Source organism: Schistocerca cancellata, chromosome 4, assembly GCF_023864275.1.
Source record: "Schistocerca cancellata isolate TAMUIC-IGC-003103 chromosome 4, iqSchCanc2.1, whole genome shotgun sequence".
Lineage (NCBI taxonomy): Eukaryota > Metazoa > Arthropoda > Insecta > Orthoptera > Acrididae > Schistocerca > Schistocerca cancellata.
In genome coordinates this window covers 641,478,389-641,504,935 of record NC_064629.1, presented here as the reverse complement: position 1 = coordinate 641,504,935, position 26,547 = coordinate 641,478,389, and the positions used below count along the sequence as shown (strand labels likewise).

At 37.9% G+C, this 26,547-nt stretch overlaps 1 protein-coding gene across 5 annotated transcripts in view; it reads left to right on the top strand.

Annotated features, from left to right (window-relative positions):
* The window catches only part of LOC126183263 (rho GTPase-activating protein 190), a 308,492-nt gene extending 296,441 nt beyond the window's left edge, over nucleotides 1-12,051 (top strand). For all 5 annotated transcript variants that reach the window (XM_049925082.1, XM_049925086.1, XM_049925085.1 and 2 more), the window contains 3 exons: nucleotides 10,035-10,085; nucleotides 11,446-11,551; nucleotides 11,640-12,051. In XM_049925082.1, coding sequence (XP_049781039.1) covers nucleotides 10,035-10,085; nucleotides 11,446-11,551; nucleotides 11,640-11,838 — 356 coding nt within the window. In that variant the 3' untranslated portion in view covers nucleotides 11,839-12,051. The remainder of the gene's footprint in view (nucleotides 1-10,034; nucleotides 10,086-11,445; nucleotides 11,552-11,639) is intronic.
* Nucleotides 12,052-26,547: the final 14,496 nt, after the last annotated feature.

Sequence of the window (26,547 nt, the reverse complement as noted above, 5' to 3'; positions counted from 1 at the left end):
CGTACCGACCTACTGAGCATCTCTCCTGCAGAGTCTTCCACTGGAGTTTATCAATCATCTCCATAACGCTTTCACAATTATTAAATGATCCTGTAACTAAGCACGCTGCTCTCCGTTGGATCTTCTCTATCTCTTCTATCAACCCTATCTGGTACGGATCTCACACTGGTGAGCAGTATTCAAGCAGTGGGCAAACAAGTGTACTGTAACCTACTTCCTTTGTTTTCGGATTGCATTTCCTTAGGATTCTTCCAATGAATCTCAGTCTGGCATCTGCTTTGCCGACAATCAACTTTATATGATCATTCCATTTTAAATCACTCCTAATGCCTACTCCCAGGTAATTTATGGAATTAACTGCTTCCAGTTGCTGACCTGCTATATGGAAGCTAAATGATAAGGGATCTTTCTTTCTATGTATTCGCAGCACATTACACTTGTCTACATTGAGATTCAATTGCCATTCCCTGCACCATGCGTCAGTTCGCTGCAGATCCTCCTGCATTTCAGTACAATTTTCCATTGTTACAACCTCTCGATATACCGCAGCATCATCTGCAAAAAGCCTCGGTGAACTTCCGATGTTATCCACAAGGTCATTTATGTATATTGTGAATAGCAACGGTCCTACGACACTCCCCTGTAGCACACCTGAAATTACTTTTACTTCGGAAGACTTCTCTCCATTGAGAATGACATGCTGCATTCTGTTATCTAGGAACTCTTCAATCCAATCACACAATTGGTCTGATAGTCTATATGCTCTTACTCTGTTCATTAAACGACTTTGGGGAACTGTTTCGAATGCCTTGCGGAAGTCAAGAAACACGGCATCTACCTGGGAACCCGTGTCTTATTATTATTATTATTTATTATTATTATATAAACTGCTGGGTGTCATTTCTCATTAAAATCCAAAATATGTTTCAGAATAGAACTCTTTAAATTCAATACTTGTTATTCAGAGTTCTTTCAATTTATGTATTCCTCGCAGTAGTTTAGATCATCATTTTACTGTATTTTGTTACTAATATAGATGTTCTATAACAAAACTTTTATGCTCATTTTCTCTCTAATCACCGATATGTGAATTATGCATGCAGTAACTTTTTCCATGAGCAAGTAGTTTTTACTCATATTGCTCCATTGAATCTCAGAAAATTATATAAAATTAAATATGCCTTCCTGTAATACAATTTCTCAAGATCTAAAAGTGTTTAATTAAGCCATGAACTGTGTATTACTTGAATTTTATACCAGTGTGCCACTCCCTCAATTTTATGGAGAGAAAGTAGCCCCAGATCCATTTGGTTACGCATGTTCGCAAGCTAGTTTTACAATTTCAACTGTGGCAGTAGCAGACATTTGCATATCCTATAAGAAAAAGTTTTCTTTGACACATGGGGTAAATTACCATTGTTATCTGATTATGTTTTCCCAGTAAAGAAGTGCAATCTGGAATGTGGTTGGTTTTTTCTTTTCCTTATGTTCAGTAAACACAATTTCATAGTGTAACGGAGAAAAAATACTACTGCCATGGATTTTACAGGTGCTGGAACAGTTTTCAACACCTGTGGAGCACTTTAGCAAATGTAAATCCTCAGATTGTGTTGTAGTTCTCAGGTTGGAAGTAATGTTGTCACATTTTTACAAGCATGACACAGTGTTTCAAATATTTACTTGACTCCTGCTTGAACATATCCAAACACAGACTAGAAATGACCATGCAATTTTACTTTTTGTTTACTGTGAACAGCTTCTCCGTATCTAAATTATCATAGAAAATATTAAATACTTACAACTTACAACTTGCTTATTAGTTGTTTACAATAAAGATGTGTGACTTGGTGTCTCAGTTTATAAGTTTTACACTACAGATACAGTAGTCTAGAGTTCAGTACCCAGTTGGTACTAAATTTTTTGTATCAATTATCATTTCTTTCATTTACCTAGTTGGAATTTATTCAGCAGGAATCTACACTACCCCATGGATATTATATATATATACAGGGTGTTACAAAAAGGTACGGCCAAACTTTCAGGAAACATTCCTCACACACAAATAAAGAAAAGATGTTATGTGGACATGTATCCGGAAACGCTTAATTTCCATGTTAGAACTCATTTTAGTTTCGTCAGTATGTACTGTACTTCCTCGATTCACCGCCAGTTGGCCCAGTTGAATGGAGGTAATGTTGACTTCGGTGCTTGTGTTGACATGCAACTCATTGCTCTACAGTACTAGCATCAAGCACATCAGTACGTAGCATCAACAGGTTTAGTGTTCATCACGAACATGGTTTTTCAGTCAGTGCAATGTTTACAAATGTGGAGTTGGCAGATGCCCATTTGATGTATGGATTAGCACGGAGCAATAGCCGTGGCGCGGTAGGTTTGTATCGAGACAGATTTCAGGAACGAAAGTGTCCCGACAGGAAGACGTTCGAAGCAATTGATCGGCGTCTTAGGGAGCACGGAACATTCCAGTCAATGACTCGCGACTGGGGAAGACCTAGAACGATGAGGACACCTGCAATTGACGAGGCAATTCTTCGTGCAGTTGACGATAACTTTAATGTCAGCGTCAGAGAAGTTGCTGCTGTACAAGGTAACATTGACCACGTCACTGTATGGCGAGTGCTACGGGAGAACCAGTTGTTTCCGTACCATGTACAGCGTGTGCAGGCACTATCAGCAGCTGATTGGCCTCCACTGGTACACTTCTGCGAATGGTTCATCCAACAATGTGTCCATCCTCATTTCAGTGCAAATGTTCTCTTTACGGATGAGGCTTCATTCCAGCGTGATTAAATTGTAAATTTTCACAATCAACATGTGTGGGCCGACGAGAAACCGTACGCAATTGTGCAATCACGTCATCAACACAGATTTTCTGTGAACATTTGGGCAGGCATTGTTGGCGATGTCTTGATTGGGCCCATGTTCTTCCACCTACGCTCAATGGAGCACGTTATCATGATTTCATACGGGATACTCTACCTGTGCTGCTAGAACATGTGCCTTTACAAGTACGACACAACATGTGGTACATGCACGATGGAGCTCCTGCAAATTTCAGTCAAAGTGTTCGTATGCTTCCCAACAACAGATTCGGTGACCGATGGATTGGTAGAGGCGGGCCAATTCCATGGCCTCCACGCTCTCCTGACCTCAACCCTCTTGACTTTCATTTATGGGGGCATTTGAAAGCTCTTGTCTACACAACCCCGGTACCAAATGTAGAGACTCTTCGTGCTCGTATTGTGGACGGCTGTGATACAATACGCCATTCTCCAGGGCTGCATCAGTGCATCGGGGATTCCATGCGGCGGAGGGTGGGTGCATGTATCCTCGCAAACGGAGGACATTTTGAACATTTCCTGTAACAAAGTGTTTGAAGTCAGCATCAGGCATTCCATGCGACGGAGGGTGGGTGCATGTATCCTCGCAAACGGAGGACATTTTGAACATTTCCTGTAACAAAGTGTTTGAAGTCACACTGGTACGTTCTGTTGCTGTGTGTTTCCATTCCATGATTAATGTGATTTGAAGAGAAGTAATAAAATGAGCTCTAACATGGAAAGTAAGCGTTTCCGGACACATGTCCACATAACATATTTTCTTTCTTTGTGTGTGAGGAATGTTTCCTGAGAGTTTGGCCGTACCTTTTCATAACACCCTGTATATCAGGAAACATTCCTCACACACAAAGAAAGAAAATATGTTATGTGGACATGTGTCCGGAAACACTTACTTTCCATGTGAGAGCTCATTTTATTACTTCTCTTCAAATATATATATACAGGGTGTTATGAAAAGGTACGGCCAAACTCTCAGGAAATATATATATATATATATATATATATATATATATATATATATATATATATATATATATACACAAAATTCAAGCTTTCACAACAAACTGTTGCCTCATCAGGAAAGAGGGAAGGAGAGGGAAGGATGTGGGTTTTAAGGGAGAGGGTAAGGAGTCATTCCAGTCCCGGGAGTGGAAAGACTTACCTTAGGGGGACAAAAAGGACGGGTATACACTCGCACACACACACATATCCATCCACACATATACAAGCAGACAACATTTAAATATGTCTGCTTGTGTCTGTATATGTGTGGATGGATATGTGTGTGTGTGCGAGTGTATACCCGTCCTTTTTGTCCCCCTAAGGAAATCTTTCCGCTCCCGGGACTGGAATGACTCCTTAACCTCTCCCTTAAAACCCACATCCTTTCGTCTTTCCCTCTCCTTCCCTCTTTCCTGATGAGGCAACAGTTTGTTGCGAAAGCTTGAACTTTGTGTGTATGTTTGTGTTCGTTTGTGTGTCTGTCGACCTGCCAGCACTTTCATTTGGTAAGTCACATCACATCATCTTTGTTTTTAGGTATATATATATATATATATTTATTTATTTATTTATTTATTTATTTATTTATTTATTCCCCCCCCCCCCAATATCTTAATACGTGATCTCCAGTGGATGCTGTAAACCCCGTTCACCACTTGTGTTCAAATGATAAAAATTATATAAACTGCTTGCAGATTGTGCCACGCCCCAGGACAGGGTCTCTGCAAAATTTTACAGCATTTCTCTCTTTGATTAATTTCCATACAAAAAGCAGTAGTCCATTGGTGCTTACCAACAAAGAAATCTACCACTAGTTTATTTTTGACACTTCAAATGTCAAAATTTTACTAGTAAATTGCCGTATCATTCATAATAAAATCTCTGAATCTATCTCCCTCCAGGAAAGCTGTCAAATCAGATCATACTTGGAACCAAGAGCTGGATGAAACACAATGTAGAAAGCTCCAATATATTTAATGTGAAATGTAGCATATATATAGAAAAGACAGTTTAGACACCATAAGAAGTGAAGTGTTTGTTGCAATTGACAAAAATATTGTGTCTATCAAGGCTGAAATTGCGTCTGACTGTGCAGTTACCAGTACATGAGTAACTGTCGTAGGTGAACTCAAGTTAATCATTGGTAACTTTTACCAGCCACTTCATTCTGCTGTAGCAGTTGTAGAATCATTTAAAAAAAGTTTAGTGCAGAGGACTTCCATCATGCAGTATTAGTTTTAGGTGACTTTAACCTACCGAGTATAGACTGGAACGTCTGTCGATTCATTGCAAGACAGCCTTGTGAAGTAATTCTGAACACATTTTCAGATAACTGTCTTGAGCAGATAATTTGATAACCCACACACAGTGGAAACATTCTTAGACTTATAGTTGCAAACAGTCCTGACCTCACTGACAATATCAATATAGAGCCAAGGATTAGTGCTCATGATGTTGTTATAATAAGGTAGCTTGCTGAAGTTAATAATTTCATCAAGAAGGCTAGGAGAGTTTTTATGCTGGGAAGATCAGATAAGATGATGTAACATCCTACTTAGAAAATGAATTGGCATCATTTAAATTGTAGTTTAAAATCAAAATGCCTTTTGCATACTGCACATTAAGTATATTTTTATTTTTATTTATTATTTTTTTCATTTAACTTCCGCACTCAGACACATTTTGCCTTATTCACAAGGTATCTTCAGTATTTGTCAGACCAACATCTATTACATTATTTGTAAGCTAAGCAGCTTTTTCTCATGTGGCAAATGGATTGAAAGCTTGCACTTTCCTTGTTGTCACTGTTTTCGAAATATAGCACTGTAACTGCCATTTTCCATGTCTCATTTAGTTCCAATATAAAGGGCATAGAGGAATTATGGGCAAAGTTTAAACTAATTGTAAATCATGCTCTGGAGAAAAGTGTGCCAAGTAAGTGGGTTAAATGGAAAAGATCCACCATGGTTTAACACCAAAATTTAAAAATTACTGAAGAAACTGAGGTTGTTGCCTCTTGCTTCAAAAAGAATGCTGGAATGTCAAACAAAGGTTAATAAAAATTTGTGCTTCTATAAAAAGATCAATGCATGAAGCTAGAAGTTCTTCCACTGTCATAGATTACCAAAAGATCTTGCTGAGAACCTGAGAACATTCTGTTCCTGTGTAAAATCACTAAGTGGGTTTAAGGATTCTATTCAGTCATTCATTGAGCAGCAGTCTCGTGTGGCGGTAAAAGACAACAGAAGGAATGCTGAAATTTTAAATTTTGTGTTAAAAAATAATTCACATGGGAGAATCACAGAGGCCATCTTTTGACCATCACACAGACTCCTGAATGGAGGCCATAGGTATAGATAGGCATGCCTGACATTGAGAAGCAGCTGAAGGACTTGAAACTAAATAAGTCACCAGATCTGAATGGTATCCTTATTTGATTGTACAGAGTATTCTTCAGTGCTGGCTCATTACTTAACTGGCTTTTACTGCAAATTTCCCACCCAGTGCAAAGTCCCAACCAACAGGAAAATACCCCTTTATATTAGAATAGTAAAAGAATGGAGCCACAAAATTACAGACCAATGTCTTTAACATTAGTTTGTTGCAGAATTCTGGAGCATATTCTTAAGTTTGAATATAATAAACTCCCTTTAGACAGAAAAGCTTGTGTCTGCAAATCATTACAGTTTTAGAAACCATCACACATGGGGTAATCCAATTTATCCTTTTCTCGCTGAATATCCTGCAAACCATGGAAGAAAGGTAATGGGCAGAGTCCATATTCCTAGATTTCCAGAAAGCATTTGACATGGTGGCTCACTGCAGAATGTTAACAAAAGTCCGAGCATATGGAATAGGATCCCAGATATGTGAGTGGCTCAAAGACTTCTCAAGTAATAAAATGCAGTATGTTGTCCTCAATAGCAAATGTTCATCAGAGACAAGGGTATCATCACGAGTGCCCCAGCAATTTATGATAGGACCACGCTTGTCATCTACAGGGTGAACCAGAAGTCCACTGAAAAACTTTCAGAGGCGATATAGTATGGACCAAAAGAAGAAAAAAAATTCTAGTAAACATGAGCTCTAAAATGCACACCTTAAGAACTATGAGCATATGTTCAGCAGAAGAGATGTGTTTCATAGCAGTGAAGGTGAACAAGTGCTCCTAGCTCTTAAGGTAAGAATTTTAAAGGCCATGTTTACTAGATTTTTTTCCTGCTTTTGGTCTGTACTGCCATTTCTGAAAGTCTGTCATTGGAGTTCTGGTTAAACTGGTATATATGTAAATGACCAGACATATAGGGTGAGCAGCAATCTGCAAATGTTTTTTGACTATGCTGTAGTGTAGGGGAGAGCGTTGTTGTCAAGCGACTAGTAGCGGATACAGGATAATGTAGAAATAATTTCTGTTTAGTATGATGAATGGCAGCTTGTTCTAAATGTAGAAAATACAATGTCATGCAGATGAGTAGGAGCATAATCATGTAATGTTCAAATACAGTATTAGTGGTGTGCTGCTTAACACAGGCACATCAATTAAATATCTAGGCATAATGTTGCAAAGTGATATGAAATGGAATAAGCACATGAGGTAGTTAGTTGGGGAGGTGAGTGGTCAAATTTCGTTTATTGGGAGAATTCTAGGAAATGTAGTTCCTCTATAAAGGAGGCTACACATAGAGAACACTTGCGAGACCCATTCTTGAGTACTGCACAGGTGCTTGGGATCCTCACCAGGAAGACATTGAAGCAGTTCAGAGGCATGCTGCTGCATTTGTTACTGGTAGGTTTGACGAACATTCCATGAACACAAATGGGAATCCCTGGAGGGAAGATGATGATCTTTTCATGAAACAGTATTGAAAAAAAATTAGTGAATCAGCATTTGTGCATTTGTGTCTGACTGCAGTATGATTGTAGTGCCGCCAACATACATTGCACATATAGACGGCAAAGACAAGGTCAAAGAAATTAGTGTTCATTGGAGACATATAGTTGTCTTCCCCTCTCCCCATTTTGAGTTGAACAGAAAAGGAAATAATTAGTAGTGCAAGATACTCTACATCATGCATTGAATGGTGACTTGTGGCGTATTATATAGATGTAGATGACGCATTATACGAAGTCCTGGTGCACAGATCAAATGAATTTTCTAGATGTACAGGGCGTCCCTCCTAAGAGTCCTCAGGCACATTTTCTCTAGTGTTTTCATAGATATTTGCAAATTTGTTTGTGCGATGTGTAGCTGGCGTCAACCTAGATCTCATCTTTCATGTGACACCCAATGTCAACAGAAAGCAGAATTTCTTACCGTGCCCATTCGACAGAGTGTGTTTCAGATTGATCTAGTGTGCTGTTCATTTTACCTTTTAGGAGGAACACCTGGTATATGCAAAAATGTTGTCCAAATTCAGAAGGCAGACAGAACAACCTGATTCACACTGAATCTCACAAGTTACAAAAATATATTCTAGCCATGGGCCACACGCACTTTCCAAACCTCCAACCAAAGTTAAGGAACAGCACCTATTCAGTCATAAACAGTTGTCATAAGCCAACACCTGTGTCAGATTAAATAATTCTCAGTTTGAAATTAGACTAGAAGCAAATTCCAGACACGATACACTAAGAACAAACAATTTAGTTGTCACTTGTTGTGACTAAAATAATTCTGATAAATAACTATTTTATTGTCTTTCTCTGTTTATGATTTGAACTCAAACAGAGCTTGATGGTACAGGTGCAAAACAATAGACATGTAATTGAAAGAGCCAGATTGAGATTCACATATAACACTTCTCAAACTGAAAGTTTAGAGTTCAGACTTGACAAGAATCAAACTAAAACTTACTGACAGTCATAATCATCATCATCATCATTTAACTTATACGGTCTTGACAAAGTTATATTATGTTGATAGAAAGCAGAATATATTAGTATTTCTAACTAGGCATCAGAAGTCCTCTGCACTTTACAGGTGACTAGTATCTCCTGCCTTTGAGTACTAGTTCTCCTGACAACCTGCTTACCATTAGTTTCTGCTGTGCTTTGTAATTTAACATTCAGTCTGTGAGTAGCTAACAGATTTTTTGTGCAGATGGTGTATGAAGTTCTGGGTGTCTTTGTGTGGTATTTCTGTAGTTTCTAGATGGCACTGTAAATTGTGATTTCTCATAACATAAATTCTAAATCAGTTAATTCAGATTCAAGAGACATGTGAAAATTCCTAATAAATCTTCACGACAGATGGAGAACAACTCATACTGACAACATTATCGTAATAGTAATGCAGTTCTGTTACTATAAAAATTACCTATATCTAATAATAAGTATGTGCTCAGATTTTCAACTCACCTACAAATCTCTCTGCCGTTACTGATATCTAGTACATAGGGATTTTTTTTTTTTTTTTTTTTTTTTTTTTTTAACCAAGCCCACTATATTTAGTAGCTGTTGCATGTTATATCATGAGACACTAATACCTTATTAGTTCATTCCTGTGCTACTGAGAACCATTGATATTGCAAGCAGACTCCAGTGTACCACTTTCCCTGGCTAATGTAATGCCATATAAGAGTAATAATAGGGTTTGTGAAATTAAAAGCTGGGAAATGAAATAGACACCTTCTTCATACTATCTAGGTTTATTATGTGTCATTTTTATCTGATTTATAGCTCACCCTGTCTTGGACACAGTTTTGTTTTTTGAGCAGTTTCCCACTTTAATAATTTTCTTCATATTTTCTCATGCACATTTCTACCTCACTGTGTTCTGTACCAGCTGCTTTTTTACATGAACTGTAAATACTGTTTTTTTTTAAGTTCAGATAATGTATGCCCCCACCCCCAACCCCCCTGTTCCTTTGTTACTCCTAACTGTTGCCCATTTGTGTTGTCCATAATGTAAATGTTCATCCAAGATTCCAAGGGGGTAGTGGTCAAGACCTGTTAAATGTCAACAGCTTTCTTTTTCTTTTTTAAATGTTCATTTTGTTTAATTTCATCTACATATCAGGAGTTTTATTATTCTTGCATTTAAAATGTTTTCTGGAATATATTGTGGTGTTGTAATGCCTGTGACAGGTGTATTGCTAGAATTATAAACAATATTATTATTCATTACTCAAATGTTGAGTTAACTAATCTGACATACTTTATTTTTATTAGGGGCGAGAAGAATCAACAAGCAAGTTTCTACTGCATACCTAAATCTTGAAGGTATAATATCTTAGTAGTAGTAGTAGTAGTAGTTGAAAAGCTTGCTAGTCACTTACCTACTGACCTTTTTCATGCATGTGAAATCGTACCATTGCTGAACTGACATTGCTTTGTTATTTTGATATATTCACAAACTGCGACATGGTTTCGAATTGAACAGTGACCCAAAAATAGAATAAATTTCCTTTACTTCATGTCTATGGTCACAAATTTTTATGTCACCAGACCTATAATGACCATCTTCAGATCTCCAGAAAAATATGGGAAAAACACAGATACAACTAGCAGATTGTCTACAACTGGAAACAATAAAATAAACCATGATGAAAAGTATGTGCATTTGTGCACTTTCAATATGGTAGGCATACCTGTTTTATAAAAGCATGTCCTAATATATTGGAACCATCATGGCGTCATCAAATGCTAAACACAAAATCAGCACCAGCATCATCAAACACATATAAATAATAGTATACACAAGAGTCATCTTGTCAGCAGCACTACTGTTCAAAACAAACTGCCATACAGTAGCCACAAAATGTTTGTGTTGCAAGTCACACACCATACAACCCAACAACCAGGAGTGATGGTCTGGGGTGCCATTTCTTTTCATAGCAGGTTTTCATCCATGGCACCCTTATAGCACAGTTATAAGTCAATGATATTCTGTGCCTCATTTTGTTCCCCTTCACGGCAAGCCATACTGGGCTTACATTTCGCCAAGATAATGCTCACTCCCACATGGCAAGAGTTTCTACTTGTCTTCATGCTTGCCACACCCTACCTTGGCCATCAAGATCGCCAGATCTCTCCCCTGTTGAGAACTTCAGGAGCATTACGAGCAGGGCCCTCCAACCATCTCAGGATTTTGACAATCTCACATTCTAAGTGGACAGGATTTGGTAGGATATCCCTCAGGAGGATGTCCAACAACCCTGTCAAGCAGTGTGAAGCTGAATAACTACTTGCATGAGGACCAGAGGTGTACCAACACATTACTAACTTGCTCAATTTGTGAAGCTCTCTCTCATGAATAAATCTGCTGTTTTTTCTGAAATTGTAATCATTAGTTTCTCAGCACACATACATCACAACTACTGATTTCTGTCCCCTTCAAGTAATCACTTTGTGGTGCATCTCTCTCCTTTTTTTTAAGTGTATATTGGTGTGCTTTATCATCACTAATGATTTACTGGTGACTAAATGTTATTTTGTTAATGTGACTAAGTTATATATTAACTTAAAGAGTGCAGATGGACTCTGTAGCCTTTGCTTTGAACTTAGATTTTCAAAAAATATTTAAGTTTTTTATGGTTTAAGATCTGCATTTTAATGTACATTGTGCTAATTCATTTTTCAGTCATCACTGACAGAAGCTGCCGACTGTTAGCATTACGTGCTCTGTTGAAGAAACTTCCAGGAGTAAACTTTGAAGTGCTCAAGTTTATATTCCAACATTTTGTCAAGTTAGTATGAAAAAGTGATTATTCATGCAGTGTGTTTGTATCTGCTTGTAATTGAAAGCAATTTCAAATTTTGTTAAAATTTTTCCAGGGTCTCTGAGAACTGCAAGTTAAACAGCATGGACTCAAAAAATCTTGCCATATGCTGGTGGCCAACTCTTTTGCCAATAGAATTCAGTGACATGGGAAGATTTGAGCAGATGAGGCCACACTTAGAAGATATTGTGCAGACTATGATTGACCAGTATCCATTTTTGTTTTGTGGAAAAGAAGCTTTTGTAATGGTCTGAGACAGGTTTTAATGCAGTGCATAATTTTGTGAGGGTGAATTAATGATTACAAAGGTGAAATAGCAGTGCTTTTTTTCCAGATAAACTCAGTGTTCTTTCCGTTTGCGTATGTCTTGTGAGCTGTTGTTGCACTACATTGTGGTACCCTACAAATTAAAATAAACAAATACACACACACACACACACACACACACACACACACACACACACACATAAATCTAATTTGTTTCAGAAATGGTACAAACTGTACCACAACATTATTGTGATAACTGAAACGCAATGTGAATTCTTTCGAATTCTCTCCTCCTTTCAATAGAATGCAACTGTAATAAAGTGCAGTGCCAACTGAATAGAAGTAAAGTCCTTCATTAAATGTGAAGTAAAGTTTGTATTTTGTGCAGATGCAGACTGTTCACATGTACTATGTTCAATTGGGTACTTAGTTCAGACTTTTTGAGTGCTTTTGTGTTCCTGCCATAAGATTTAAAGACTTCTATAAATGACAGTAATTTTTTGATTAGAGACTGATTTGTCATATTTTTCTGCTGAGAGATTTGCTTGTCTCAAGATGCTGCTTGTATCATGAGAGATACTTGGTGCATTCAAAGTTTGTCTCACAAGCTTGTGAGAAAAATGTTATTTAAGAAATTAGTATTAGGATCAGACATATTCTGCCAGCTGCATGTTATGTCTTGCTAACTGATGTGACTGCACTTCAGTATATGTGCTCAACACATTATTTTTAATAAAACTAGAATGCAGGTTTGAAAGTCCCCTCTGCAGTTATAAATAGCAAACTACACAAACTGTTGTACAAATTTTGTTTGTGTACTTTCAGTCACTAAATGTATATTTTTATTGAACTTATGACTGTATATTATGTCGATTGTTGCTATGTGTCATGTTTCAAAGAAACGTCTGTGTAATTTTTGTTTTTCATATTTATTAACAGAAACTGATGAGTACAGAGAGATGTATGAGAGAAGCAATTATACCACAGTAATTTTTACATATGTTTTTTTATTCACTTCATTTGTAAATTATACACCATAAATAAAACTGTGGAATGCTTTGCTGTGCATGTTACTTTCAGATGTGTGTTAGTGCTTGAAACATATCCAGACAGGAGGCAAAAATGCATATATTTGATTATTTATTTACTGTATATAGTTTATGGATGTATAATAGGTGTTAATAATAGATTACACTTATGTGTGTATTTATTTGTGATCTGAAATGAGAATGACTTTTTGACGTATCACAGTATTCCAACACTTACATAATGTGATAATAAATTGTTAATATTATAATCATATTTATAAGATTCAATGTAATATTTTGCAAATAAATGTAACATTGTATTCCTTGTAAAAGAAAATTCATCTCATAACAAATACCATAATGTCATCAGCGTGTACCTTGAAGTTATTTAAGTTGTGCCTTTTATTCAAAAAAGAATGATAAAAACTACTTTGATTAAACTTTCAGCAGGTTCTCATTCTCTTAGGTCTTTAGTGTTTAAAACAATTTTGGAGATTGGGGCATAGGAGGAAATAACACATGGCTACAAAATTTAATGTTCAGTATCCTGAGATTGACAATAACATCACTGCAGACCACCTGTTCTTTTCCTTGCATTTTCTTCAAATTATGACTTCACTCCTTTTTTTAAAATATCTGTAATGATACTCATACATTTGTTGACGTTAATATAATGGTTTGTCAAATTTTTAAGAGAAACTGGGCAGACAAGACTCCATTCAATTTTGAACCTGTATATTGAGTAATCTGAGTACAGTTTCAATATTTTTATCACTGTATCGTCGTCTTTGCATTCATTCACAGCTCTACTAAGAAAATGTCTTGGTCTCAGGAGTGATTTTCTAATCATTATTATTTTAAATTGACTTTTTCCAAAGAGTTCAACTTGAGCTAGCGGGAATGAAATCAATTCCTTAAAATATATTTTTGGAAATTGTAAAAATTACTGAGAACATTTTCTCCCACAGCAGCCAAATACTATCTACTCTGCAGGTAGTTTTATCATGTGCTTGTATGGAATATGTCTGTTTATCTGTGTGGACTATTGCTGTTACATTTAAAGGAAATACCTTTGTCATTAATCTTATTTATGTGCAAATATTCATTGTGTGTTGATTTTTTGTGCAAAATATCCTCCCACTAACACAGCAGTTTCCAGTGGCCTGTGTACTGTGTTTATGTTAATAAATTTTTGCATCTTTTATTCAATATTTCCACCATGTTACACATCAGTGTTTATATGTTATCTGTGACCAACACCAAGGAAACAATTCAAATTTGTGAAAGTTTGTTCACGGTGATACTCACTTACAGGGCATTTCCAAACATTTAATTCGATGTTTGTTAGTGAGCATTGGGAACAAAAGAAGATGAAATATCTTCTTATGAATGTATATTCTAGATTACATTGGTAGTGAAGTACAGGTGTTGCACAAAATATGTTACTGAGTATCCCAATCACAGCATACTATGGTGATAGATTTGTTGTGTAGTCTTAGCTGTAATACCCTACGTACAGCACAAAACGTGTGTCTTGGTATGTAATATATAGATGGCACCTGTGGTGTACATCATGGATAATGGGTAGTGAATTATTCAACTGGACCATCAGTCGGCCATGTGGGGAACTTGATGGATTACTCATACCAAAACAAGGCAACATGTTGTTCATGCGCATTTTGTAAATGGTCATGAAATAGCATTTTTCCGTGCTGGCTTCAAGTGTCGATCAGGCTCAATACTACCTGTATATGTGGATGGTGTTTGTCCCGGCTGTGTATGTACACCTGCCATGGAGTAACATGTACAACTATGTGAAAGTAAGCCATTGAGCCCATGTTAATCATACATTGTGCATTTTATATGCTGTGCAACCAAAGGATAAAGCGACTAAGCAAGGCTCATTTCCACCCATGGGCAGAATTCTACTTTTGGTGCTTTAAACATGGCCACTACTGTTCCGACATGTGTCATATGTTTTATTCCTCAACTAAGCTGAAAGAACATCACAAGATAGCTTCATAATCCTTAAAAAACTGCGCTCACATGTAGCAAGGTGCTGTTCACTGTTGTACATTTTTCACTATCATAAACACAAATTCAGACTCAATGAATGTGTTGTGTGATAGCATCAATGATCAGTTAATCAGCACATGTGTGCTGCACTGAGGTCTGAATGCTCCACCATATTTGATCTAGGTGGATACTGTGTTTCTGTACTGCTGGAAAATGTGCTTCTAGTAGTTTACCACATCATGTGATTTCTATATGATGGGACCCACTACACTTCATTTTGAATATATGCCAGTTTTTGGACAGTACCTCCACAGTGTAGTGGGTTGTGTGTTAAAATTCACTGCACTAGTCTGATCCATTTCCTGATCTTAACCCACTAGACATTTGAGTGTGAAGACACATGAAAAGTATTGTGTATGACAACTTGGTAAAAATCATCAATGAACTTAAAAATCTTATCTGTCACTTTTGCAGCTGTTTGGCAGTATCCAGATAGAATTGAGTAGTTTTGCTGGTGTGGTATATGTCCTGTAACACAGTTGCATGGGACACTGTAACAACACTTTGTGTCTTATGTTCATATAAACATTTTGGCTTGTGTTGATTCAAGGAATCACCAACATCGTCTCCCCTTCCAATATTTTTATTTTCATTTATTTATTATTCTTTTACAAATTAAATTATTACATTTAAATATGAATAAATTACTTCATTTAAACATTTGAACAGTTGTTGAGAAAAGTTGTGTTTCATCAAAACAGACTGTTTTGACCCAGAACTTCTGCCAAAACCAATTATTGTAAAATACTGGAATTGTGTTTCACAAAATAGAAATACAAAAGTTTCTCCCTTTTGTAGTTCTTTTGGGGGGAGGTTTAGAATTAAACATAACTAAAAAGCAAAAAGATTTGAATAACCTCAACGCCTATAAACATGACAATTTCCCAGTTGCATTGTACAGGGTGATTAAATTAAAGTTAAACTTTCAAAATGCTGTTGAAATAACACCACAGGTCAGAATGACGTTAGATTGCAACAGAATATTATCGGGGAAGGGGGAAAAGTATGGGAGAAGAAAAAAAAATAGTGTTAAAATTGATCAATAGATGGTGCTGTATGTGTCAGAACACGTAGATGAAAACACCTGTCGTGCACATGACCCATTGAAGTTGGTATAAACATGCCACTTGTTTTCCTCCTTTCGCGTCTGCGACGTTAACCAATGAATGTCTCAATGTAGGATCGCACTCTGCTTGTAAAGCTGTATTACAAGAATGATGACTGTGCACACATCCTCTGCGGAAGTTCCGGAAAAAGGGTTTAAAAAAAGCTGTTGGTCCGATGACTGAAGTGGGTCTGGAGAAAATGATAAATGATTCGAAAAGACAGGTTCTTTTGGTGTGCAACCTGGTAGAGGGAGGAAAGGATTTGACGTCAGTGGAAGCAGTGGCCACAGCAATGCAGGAGGAGATGAGTGGTGGTCTGCAAATGTTCAGTGCATGGAGAATTGCCCGAACATTGGACATACCGTGAGTAAGGTGCGTAAAATCCTACAAAACATCCGTCTTTGCCATCCATTCAAAATTACCCATGTGCACGAGTTGCTTCCTGTTGACCTGCCAGCAAGAGAGACCTTTGCTTTAGAATTTCTTACTCGCATGGAAGTGGACAACGACTGGCCGTAGAAGATTTTGTAGACACACGAAGCCCATTTCCGTCTGACAGGATATGTCAATACACAGAATCGTAGAATATGGGAAATGGAAAATCCATACACAAATCAACCAGTATCACTTCAGCCTGAAAAGGTCACTGTGTGGTGCGGGTTAATGGCATCATTTATCATAGGGCCATATTTTTTCGAAGAGACTCGTGCTTCTGGTCCTGTTACCCGTACCATCACTGATAGGCACTGTGAGTGTCTTTTGCAGAACCACCTCATTCCAGCTCTCCAACACTGTGGATGAGATCATTTTTATGCAAGATGGAGCACCTCCACACATTACAAATCCAGTTAAGCAGCTGCTGAAGCACCGTTTCGGAAATGCTAGAATTATCAGTTGCCATTTCCGTACAGCCTGGCCATCCCGATCACCTGATCTTAATCTGTGTGACTTCTGGCTGTGGGGCTATCTGAAAAATGTTGTGTTTAGTGTTCCAATTGCAAACTGCCTTGAAGGCATGCATTGTGTAACACATTCTCAACGTGACCCCAGAAACACTTTCATCAGTTGTGGAACATGCTGTTTCTCAATTTCAATGTGTTGCAGAAAATGATGGACACCATATTGAACATTTTTGCGCCAGTCACGTGGAAATTAATAATCCGATTGGATTTTGATTGATGCTTTTTATGTGGTATTTGGCCTCAGAACAATTAAAAACCAATGTGAGTGATGCTTTTTATACAGTTTTTGGCCTCAGGACAATTAAAAACTGATTTTTTCCATCCAACGTGATATGTTATTTCCATGGTGGATGGTCCTACGTAACTGATAGTACCACAGCTGTACACTCATGCACACTGAGTAGTACAGTTTGTTTAATGACAATATTCCGATATTCTGATAATATTCCGTTGGAATTTGACGTCATTCTGACCAGCAGTTTTAAAGTTTAAATTTGATTATAATCACCCTGTATATTGACTATGCTATTGGGCACCCTTCTAGCCTGTAAGTTTACTGTAAGTCATTGGACCAGTGATGTGTTGTATATGATTGAAAGTGTGTACATCACTGCAGTTTGTAAGAAGTATAAACAGACTGGTGCATAAAATGTCAGATCTATATTACTGAACATATTTTATGCTAAAATGTAACAATACTCCATGAGACCAGACAAATTCTTGTTCGAAATTGGCTTGAATTTTAGAAGCAGTTCACCAAGAAGGCTATTTATTGTAGTATCAGATACCTTGTCTCCAATATTTGAAAATCTCTTGATATAATTCTGCACTTCTTTAAATACTGTAGGTTCTAACTGAATATTTAACCATATATGTTACGCAACAGAGTATTTATTGTCAAGACAGACCCCAAGGTGTTTTTCTGGAAGGTGAGTCATAAACACAGAAAATTATAATTATCAGACATTCACTAGAAAGAGTAATAAGACTGCTGCTTTTCACATCTTATGTAATTGATTTAAGTTTTATAACCACCATGCCTTTACGAAATATGTTTATTTTGCAAAAATGTGTCTTTGATTTTGTACTTAACCCAAAACTTATTATGTTCTTCTTACATAAATCCTGAAAATGAAGCTATTCTAATGTCATTATTTGAGTTCCCCTTTTTTTATCTTGTACATGATGATTTGTTACTCATTTTTGTCAAACTGCTGTTAAGTTAGGAACATTCCATGGATCATTTTGCATGATAGATTGTAATGATGTGGAATGAGTCATACAACCACATCACGAATTAATTTGTATGTATGGTCGGTCACCTTCTGAACATTTCTTCTTCTCCTTCTTTTAGAAAAAGAAAAAAAGATGTATAGATGTGATACCAATCACCTTTTGCACGGTACGATAATAGAAATTCTTCTATAGAATAGGAGTTATCAACTTTCTCAGTTTGTTATCAAATTTTACGTAGCGGTCTGTCAGACATTTTATATCACTGGGTAAATGAGCAAAAATTTTTGTTGCAGCGCCCTTTTTTGTGCTACAGACAATGCTAATTTGGAGTAATGAATGTCATTTTTCCTTCTGGTATTGTAATTATTTACGTCATTGTTCCTCTTGAACTGTAGTGTATTATTTACAACAAACTTCGTGAGGGAATAAATATACTGTGAAGCAATAGTCAGAATGCCCAACTCTATAAACAGATGTCTGCAAGATGATTGTGGGTGTGCACCACATATTATTCTCACAGCACAAGTTTGCACAATGAATACTTTCTTTCTTAAAGGTGAGTTACCCCAGAAAATTACTCCATATGATATTACTGAATGAAAATATGCAAAATATGTCAACTTACTGGTTTGTCCCTCCCCAAGATTTGCACTGATTCTAAGTGCAAATGTGGCTGAACTGTGTTGTCTGCTTGTGTTTCAGACATGTGCTGGTGTCTTAAGTTTATCAAAGTCTGCCTGTATTTGTATGAGAAATGGGTGCCTTGAGTTCTGATTTGTTTCTTTTGTTTCATCGCATCCTGCTCATTCCTTGAGAGAAAACTGAGCCTCCATGCAAAGAGCTGTGGATCCAGTATCTTCTTAAGCAGAAGCCTTTTTATAAAGTGATTCTTATCTGATCAATTTTTATAGAGGGCTTTTGCTATTTTTGTTTTCTCCTCATGTTTGTTGGTTTGTAGTCCATGTTCATAAGATGTTCAGCAAATTTTTTGTGTCATCTGTCTTTTTATAGTGCCCTCCAATACTCTATATACCGCATGTTAAAACTACTTCTTGTCAGCTCATCTTAATTGTCTTGAAGTTTTGGCATGTAAGCTGGTAAATACTAAATGTGTTTTATAGCCATTATGGGGAAAGAAATGTGCATCTCATGGCAGGTTACTCGCATAATTTTGAGAACCCGTCTTCAGAGGAAATTCTAAGAGGATATTACTTCTCCCTTCCATACAGGATATAATCAGGTAAAAATGTAATGTGACAAATAGGTATGAGATAAAACATGCTGAGACCAGATACGTGCTGTGATAATTCTACAGTTGATCTGTTGAGCATAAATGTACATCTGTATGAGGCACTAAATACTCCAGTCCGATGTCATTGCCATTTTGGTGTAAACACATATGACTTGACAAAGTTAGAGGTATGAAGAAACTGATACCTTTCATTCCACTGTAACATACGTATTGCAAGCTTTGTAGCCATGTGTCATTCATACATCAAAAATAAATTCTTTCTCTCCACATAGGTCCAGCACTCTTGTAAAATTATGTCACTAAGCCAGGTTCAAGTTGAGTAAGTTCTTGATTCGTTGAGGGCAGTTAGTCATAACTAATTAATGGAATGGAACAGGTATGTGATTGATAGACACAAGCATAGGACTTGTTAAGACCCTACACCTACATACATACTCTACAAGGCACCATATGATTTGACAGTTTATGAGTTATGAACCTTATTTATGTTACACTTATCTCAGTTAACATGATAACTTTGTAAATGGCGTTTATTATTCAGCTCTTGTGACACATTATTTCTGTTATCTCTCTAGTAATTGTAACTTTCTACATATAAAGCTTATTTTAACTTTACATATTGACATGCAAAAACTGTATTAGGGCATCTAATTCTATACACAATGTGTTTTTAAATCATTTTTTAAATTATCTGGTTCTGAGTAGTGAATTGCTCTCTGATGTAGTTGTATCTCAAACTGATGAGATCAATAAAAATACATTAATAGAAATGGAAAATGTTGAACCGTGAACACTGTGATCAAAAATTACCAAACTGATAATCCAGTATCTCCGTGCCTGCAGGATATGTTGTATAAAATTTCACCCTTATATGACCTAACTTTCAGTACTGAAAAAAGTCATACTGGCAGACAAAGAATGATGTGAGTACGTGATAACGGTTACTGGGTGTTTCTAACATTAATGCAACTTCTTATGTGAAGATTGGAACAAAATATGCTGACAGGATGTGTGTGGCCAGCTTATTGCAATCTTTTGGACTTTGAGAAAGTTTGAATCATTGGCATGAGGGACATGGGACCTTCGTACTGACAGATTATACAGTTTGGTTGACTGTAGTAAATTGGCTACAGAAAGAATGATGAGTGTCACAGTAAGAGTAGGCACTGGTCCCTCTAGAACAGGGCTTTACAGACAGTGTGTTCTGCAAGCAGACACCAAATGCAGGGTCTGCAAGCAGCAAGTACTGTACCCTCAATCTCCATCATCACAGCACAATGGGAAACCATGTGGAGACTTGAGAGGGGACACTGGATGTGCCTCCAGCTAATTAATTTTGCAGCAAAAAAATAAAATAAAGAAGGGAAAAAACATGTAAGTCACTGTAAATGACATTACACTGCCATAACCTGCTCACATAAACTAAAAAGTCAGTACTAAACAATACTACAATATTATGAAAAGGATAGATTGCTACTCACTATATAGCAGAGATGCTGAGTTGCAGATAGGCGCAACAGAAAGACTGCTAAACACACACAATTTTGGCCAGAAGGCCTTATTCTGAAACAGACTACATATATAGACACACACAAACACACACACACACAATGTGAGAGAGAGAGAGAGATATTCATGCAAACACTGCTCACATACACTTGACCACTGTCTCTGGCTGCCAAGGCTAGACTGCAAGGAACTGGGTGGTCGGAGTAAGGAGGAGACTGAGAGAGGGAGGAATAGCAGGGTATTGGTGGGGTATGGTAAAGTGCTGCTTGTGGGACCATACAGGATCAAGGTGGAGAGAGGGTAGGGCAGCTAGGTGCAATCGGGAGGTGGAGGAGGATGGCAAAAGTGAGAAGTAAAAAGTCTGTGAGTGCACTTGTGGTACAGAAGGCTGTGTAGTGCTGGAGTGGCAACAGGTAATGAGATAGGTGGGTGAAGGACAATGACTAATGAAGGTTTAGGCCAGGAGGGTTGTGGAAACGTAGAATATATCGCAGGGAGAGTTCCCATCTGTACAATTCAGAACAGCTAGTGTTGGTAGAAAGGATGCAGAAGGAACATGCTGTGAAACAGTCATTAAAATGAAGAACATTGTGTTGGGTAGCGTGCTCAACAACTGGGTAGTCCAGCTGTTTCTGGACCACAGTTTGTCAGTGGCATTCATGTGGACAGATAGCTTATTGGCAGGCATGTGTATGTAAACAGGAAGGGGAAGGGTAAATTGGCTGGGGAAATAGCAGGAAAGTTAAAGGGGGGAGGCACTGTCATGAGTGGTAAAATACCAGTGGTTGTAGGATTCAGAAAAGACCCTTTTTTAGGGTAGGGAGGACAGAAAGAAAGCAATTTTTGAGAGAGGTTAGAACTGAGACAAACCTTCAGTTTGAGAAAGAAATCAAAAAACATAATTCCAGCTTATTACATCAGCATAAACAGCCATTGGTTAAGAATTTTCAACTGTCAGCAGATATTTTAACTCCACCCAATTTTAACTCAGTCAATGTGAAATGTCAGCTATCTTTATTGCATCAAAATATTCGAGGACTGAGAAATAAAATTAATGAATTAACTATCTGCATAGATGAATTAGGGTCTTCAAACCCAGCTGACATAATATGCCTCTCTGAACATCATGTGACCACTGGTATAGAACTTTCAAGTGTTACAGGGTTTAGGTTAGCATCTCACTTTTGTAGATCAGAAATGGAGAAAGGAGGAGTTGCCACATTCATCAGGAACTGTCATAAATTTAAGAACATAGACATTCATAAATTGTGCCTAGAACAGCATATGGAAGCATGTGCAACAGAATTAGATTTTCACAAAAAATCCTTCATAATATTAAGTGTATATCGAGCACCTGCAGGTAACTTAAATCTGTTTGGAAACCACCTTGAAGCTGTACTGGTCCATTTAACAACCAAAAACAAAGAAATAGTGGCTGCTGGTGATTTCAATGTAGATTTCCTTAAAGACTCTCCCAATAAGAACTTATTTGAGTTAGTTACACTATCATTCAACTTAATTCCCACAGTAAAGTTCCCCACTAGGATAGCCACTTGCTCACAAACAGCCATTGATAATATCTATATTACAAAACCAATAGTCAATGGCCTCTCAGACCATGACATGCAGTTCCTTCTGTTAAATGTTAATACTGAACAGGATATAAAATCTGTTAAATCTGAGCTCAAAAGGGTAATCAGTAAGCCAAAAATTTATTTTTTTAGGACACTCCTCAGAGACATTCACTTGACTGATGTTTACAGTGCTCATGGCATGAATGAAAAATATAACATTTTTGCTAATAAAGTGCTTACCTTATTCGAACACTGCTTTCCCCCAAAACTTACCAAGGTTAGAGCAAAGTCTACAAAGAAGCCATGGATTACTCGAGGAATAGGGGTATCTTGTAAAACAAAAAGAAAACTGTATCTGTCAATCCGAAACATTTCCAATGTTGATGCTATAGCACATTATAAGAAATACTGCAAAATATTAAAGACTGTAATACGGATGTCAAAGCAAATATATTACATGGAAAAGATAGTCATATCAGATAACAAAATAAAGACAATATGGGATATAGTGAAGGAGGAGACCAGTAGAACCAGACATGAAGAGGAACAAATAGCATTAAGAGTAAATGATACATTGGTGACAGATGTGTATAGTGTTGCAGAACTTTTTAACAAACATTTTATAACTGTTACTGAAAAGATGGGGTTGTCAGGTTCGGTAGATGCTGCTATGGATTACCTTAGACCAGACATTTCAAGTAACTTCCATAATATGAATTTGACCCTCACTACCCCAACAGAAATAATGTCCATCACAAAATCTTTAAAATCAAAAACATCTAGTGGGTATGATGAAATATCAACAAAGTTAATTAAAGAATGTGATTCTGAGCTAAGTAACATACACTCCTGGAAATGGAAAAATTTTACACATTGACACCGGTGTGTCAGACCCACCATACTTGCTCCGGACACTGCGAGAGGGCTATACAAGCAATGATCACACGCACGGCACAGCGGACACACCAGGAACCGCGGTGTTGGCCATCGAATGGCGCTAGCTGTGCAGCATTTGTGCACCGCCGCCGTCAGTGTCAGCCAGTTTGCCATGGCATACGGAGCTCCATCAAAGTCTTTAACACTGGTAGCATGCCGCGACAGTGTGGACGTGAACCGTATGTGCAGTTGACGGACTTTGAGCGAGGGCATATAGTGGGCATGCGGGAGGCCGGGTGGACGTACCGCCGAATTGCTCAACACGTGGGGCATGAGGTCTCCACAGTACATCGATGTTGTCGCCAGTGGTCGGCGGAAGGAGCACGTGCCCGTTGACCTGGGACCGGACCGCAGCGACGCACGGATGCACGTCAAGACCGTAGGATCCTACGCAGTGCTGTAGGGGACCGCACCGCCACTTCCCAGCAAATTAGGGACACTGTTGCACCTGGGGTATCGGCGAGGACCATTCGCAACCGTCTCCATGAAGCTGGGCTACGGTCCCGCACACCATTAGGCCGTCTTCCGCTCACGCCCCAACATCGTGCAGCCCGCCTCCAGTGGTGTCGCGACAGGCGTGAATGGAGGGACGAATGGAGACGTGTCGTCGTCAGCGATGAGAGTCGCTTCTGCCTTGGTGCCAATGATGGTCGTATGCGTGTTTGGCGCCGTGCAGGTGAGCGCCACAATCAGGACTGCATACGACCGACGCACACAGAGCCAACACCCGGCATCATGGTGTGGGGAGCGATCTCCTACACTGGCCGTACACCACTGGTGATCATCGAGGGGACACTGAATAGTGCACGGTACATCCAAACAGTCATCGAACCCATCGTTCTACCATTCCTAGACCGGCAAGGGAACTTGCTGTTCCAACAGGACAATGCACGTCCGCATGTATCCCTTGCCACCCAACGTGCTCTAGAAGGTGTAAGTCAACTACCCTGGCCAGCAAGATCTCTGGATCTGTCCCCCATTGAGCATGTTTGGGACTGGATGAAGCGTCGTCTCACGCTGTCTGCACGTCCAGCACGAACACTGGTCCAACTGAGGCGCCAGGTGGAAATGGCATGGCAAGCCGTTCCACAGGACTACATCCAGCATCTCTACGATCGTCTCCATGGGAGAATAGCAGCCTGCATTGCTGCGAAAGGTGGATATACACTGTACTAGTGCCGACATTGTGTATGCTCTGTTGCCTGTGTCTATGCGCCTGTGGTTCTGTCAGTGTGATCATGTGATGTATCTGACCCCAGGAATGTGTCAATAAAGTTTCCCCTTCCTGGGACAATGAATTCACGGTGTTCTTATTTCAATTTCCAGGAGTGTATTAAGCTATCTGTGTAACCAGTTGTTTATCAGTGGAATATTTCCTGAATGGCTGAAATATGCTGAAGTTAGCCACTGTTTAAGAAGGGAGATAAAGAAATAGCATCAAATTTCCGTCCAATTTCACTGTTGCCAGCATTCTCAAAAATTTTCGAAAAAGTAATGTACAGTCATCTTTGTAACCATCTTATCTCAAATAACATACTGTCAAAGTCACAGTTTGGATTTCTAAAAGGTTCTGATATTGAGAAGGCTATCTACACTTACAGTGAAAATGTGCTTAATTCATTAGACAAAAAATTGCTGGCAACTGGTATATTTTGTGATCTGTCAAAGGCATTTGACTGTGTAAATCACAATATCCTTTTAAGTAAACTAGAATATTATAGTGTAACAGGAAATGCTGCAAAATGGTTCAAATCTTATATCTCCGGCGGGAAACAAAGGGTGTTATTAGGAAAGAGACATGTATCAAGCTATCAGGCATCATCCAACTGGGAACTAATTACATGTGGCGTCCCACAAGGTTCCATTTTGGGGTCCTTACTTTTTCTTGTTTGTATCAATGACCTTTCATCAGTAACATTACCAGATGCCAAGTTTGTTTTGTTTGCCGATGATACAAACATTGCAATAAATAGCAAATCAAGTGTAGTCTTAGAAAGATCAGCCAATAAAATATTTGTCGACATTAATCACTGGTTCCTAGCCAATTCTTTGTCACTAAACTTTGAAAAAACACACTACTTGCAGTTCAGAACTTGTAAGGGGTGTCCCAAGAGTATATGTCTAACATACGATGACAAGAAGATAGAAGAAGTGGACAGTGTTAAATTCTTGGGATTACAGCTTGATAATAAATTCAACTTGGAGGAGCACACCACAGAACTGCTGAAGCGTCTTGACAAATCTCTGTTTGCAATGCGAATTTTGTCAGACATAGAGGATATAAAAATGAAAAAGCTGGCATACTATGCTTACTTTCATTCCATAATGTCATATGGGATTATTTTTTGGGGTAATTCATCAAGCCAAGCTAAAGTTTTCCGGGCACAAAAACGTGCAGTAAGAATTATATGTGATGTTAACTCAAGAACATCCTGCAGAAGCCTGTTTAGGGAACTAGGGATACTAACTACTGCTTCCCAATATATTTATTCCTTAATGAAATTTGTCATTAAAAATATATCACTTTTTCAAACCAACAGCTCAATTCATGGAATCAATACTAGGAATAAGAATAATCTTCACAAGGATTTAAAGTCACTTAGTCTAGTACAAAAAGGTGTGCATTATTCAGGAACACACATTTTCAATAACTTGCCAGCGGCCATAAAAAGCTTAACAACCAATGAAATTCAGTTTAAGAGAAGCCTAAAGGATTTATTGGTGGCCAACTCCTTCTACTCCATTGATGAATTTCTTAGTAAAACCAACTGATTTGTATATAAGTACAACATAACTTCTGCACAATTTCAGTGCAGTAATGTGTTCATTGAAAATTTGTGTGTGTGTGTGTGTGTGTGTGTGTGTGTGTGTGTGTGTAAGTATAATCTAACTTCTGCACCATTTCAGTGCAGTAATGTGTTCATTGTAAATAAGTATTACAGTAGTTGTATTACATGTTTATTACCTTATAAATAAATAAAAAAACTTTTTTATTTTAAATTCAGTGCATTAGTATT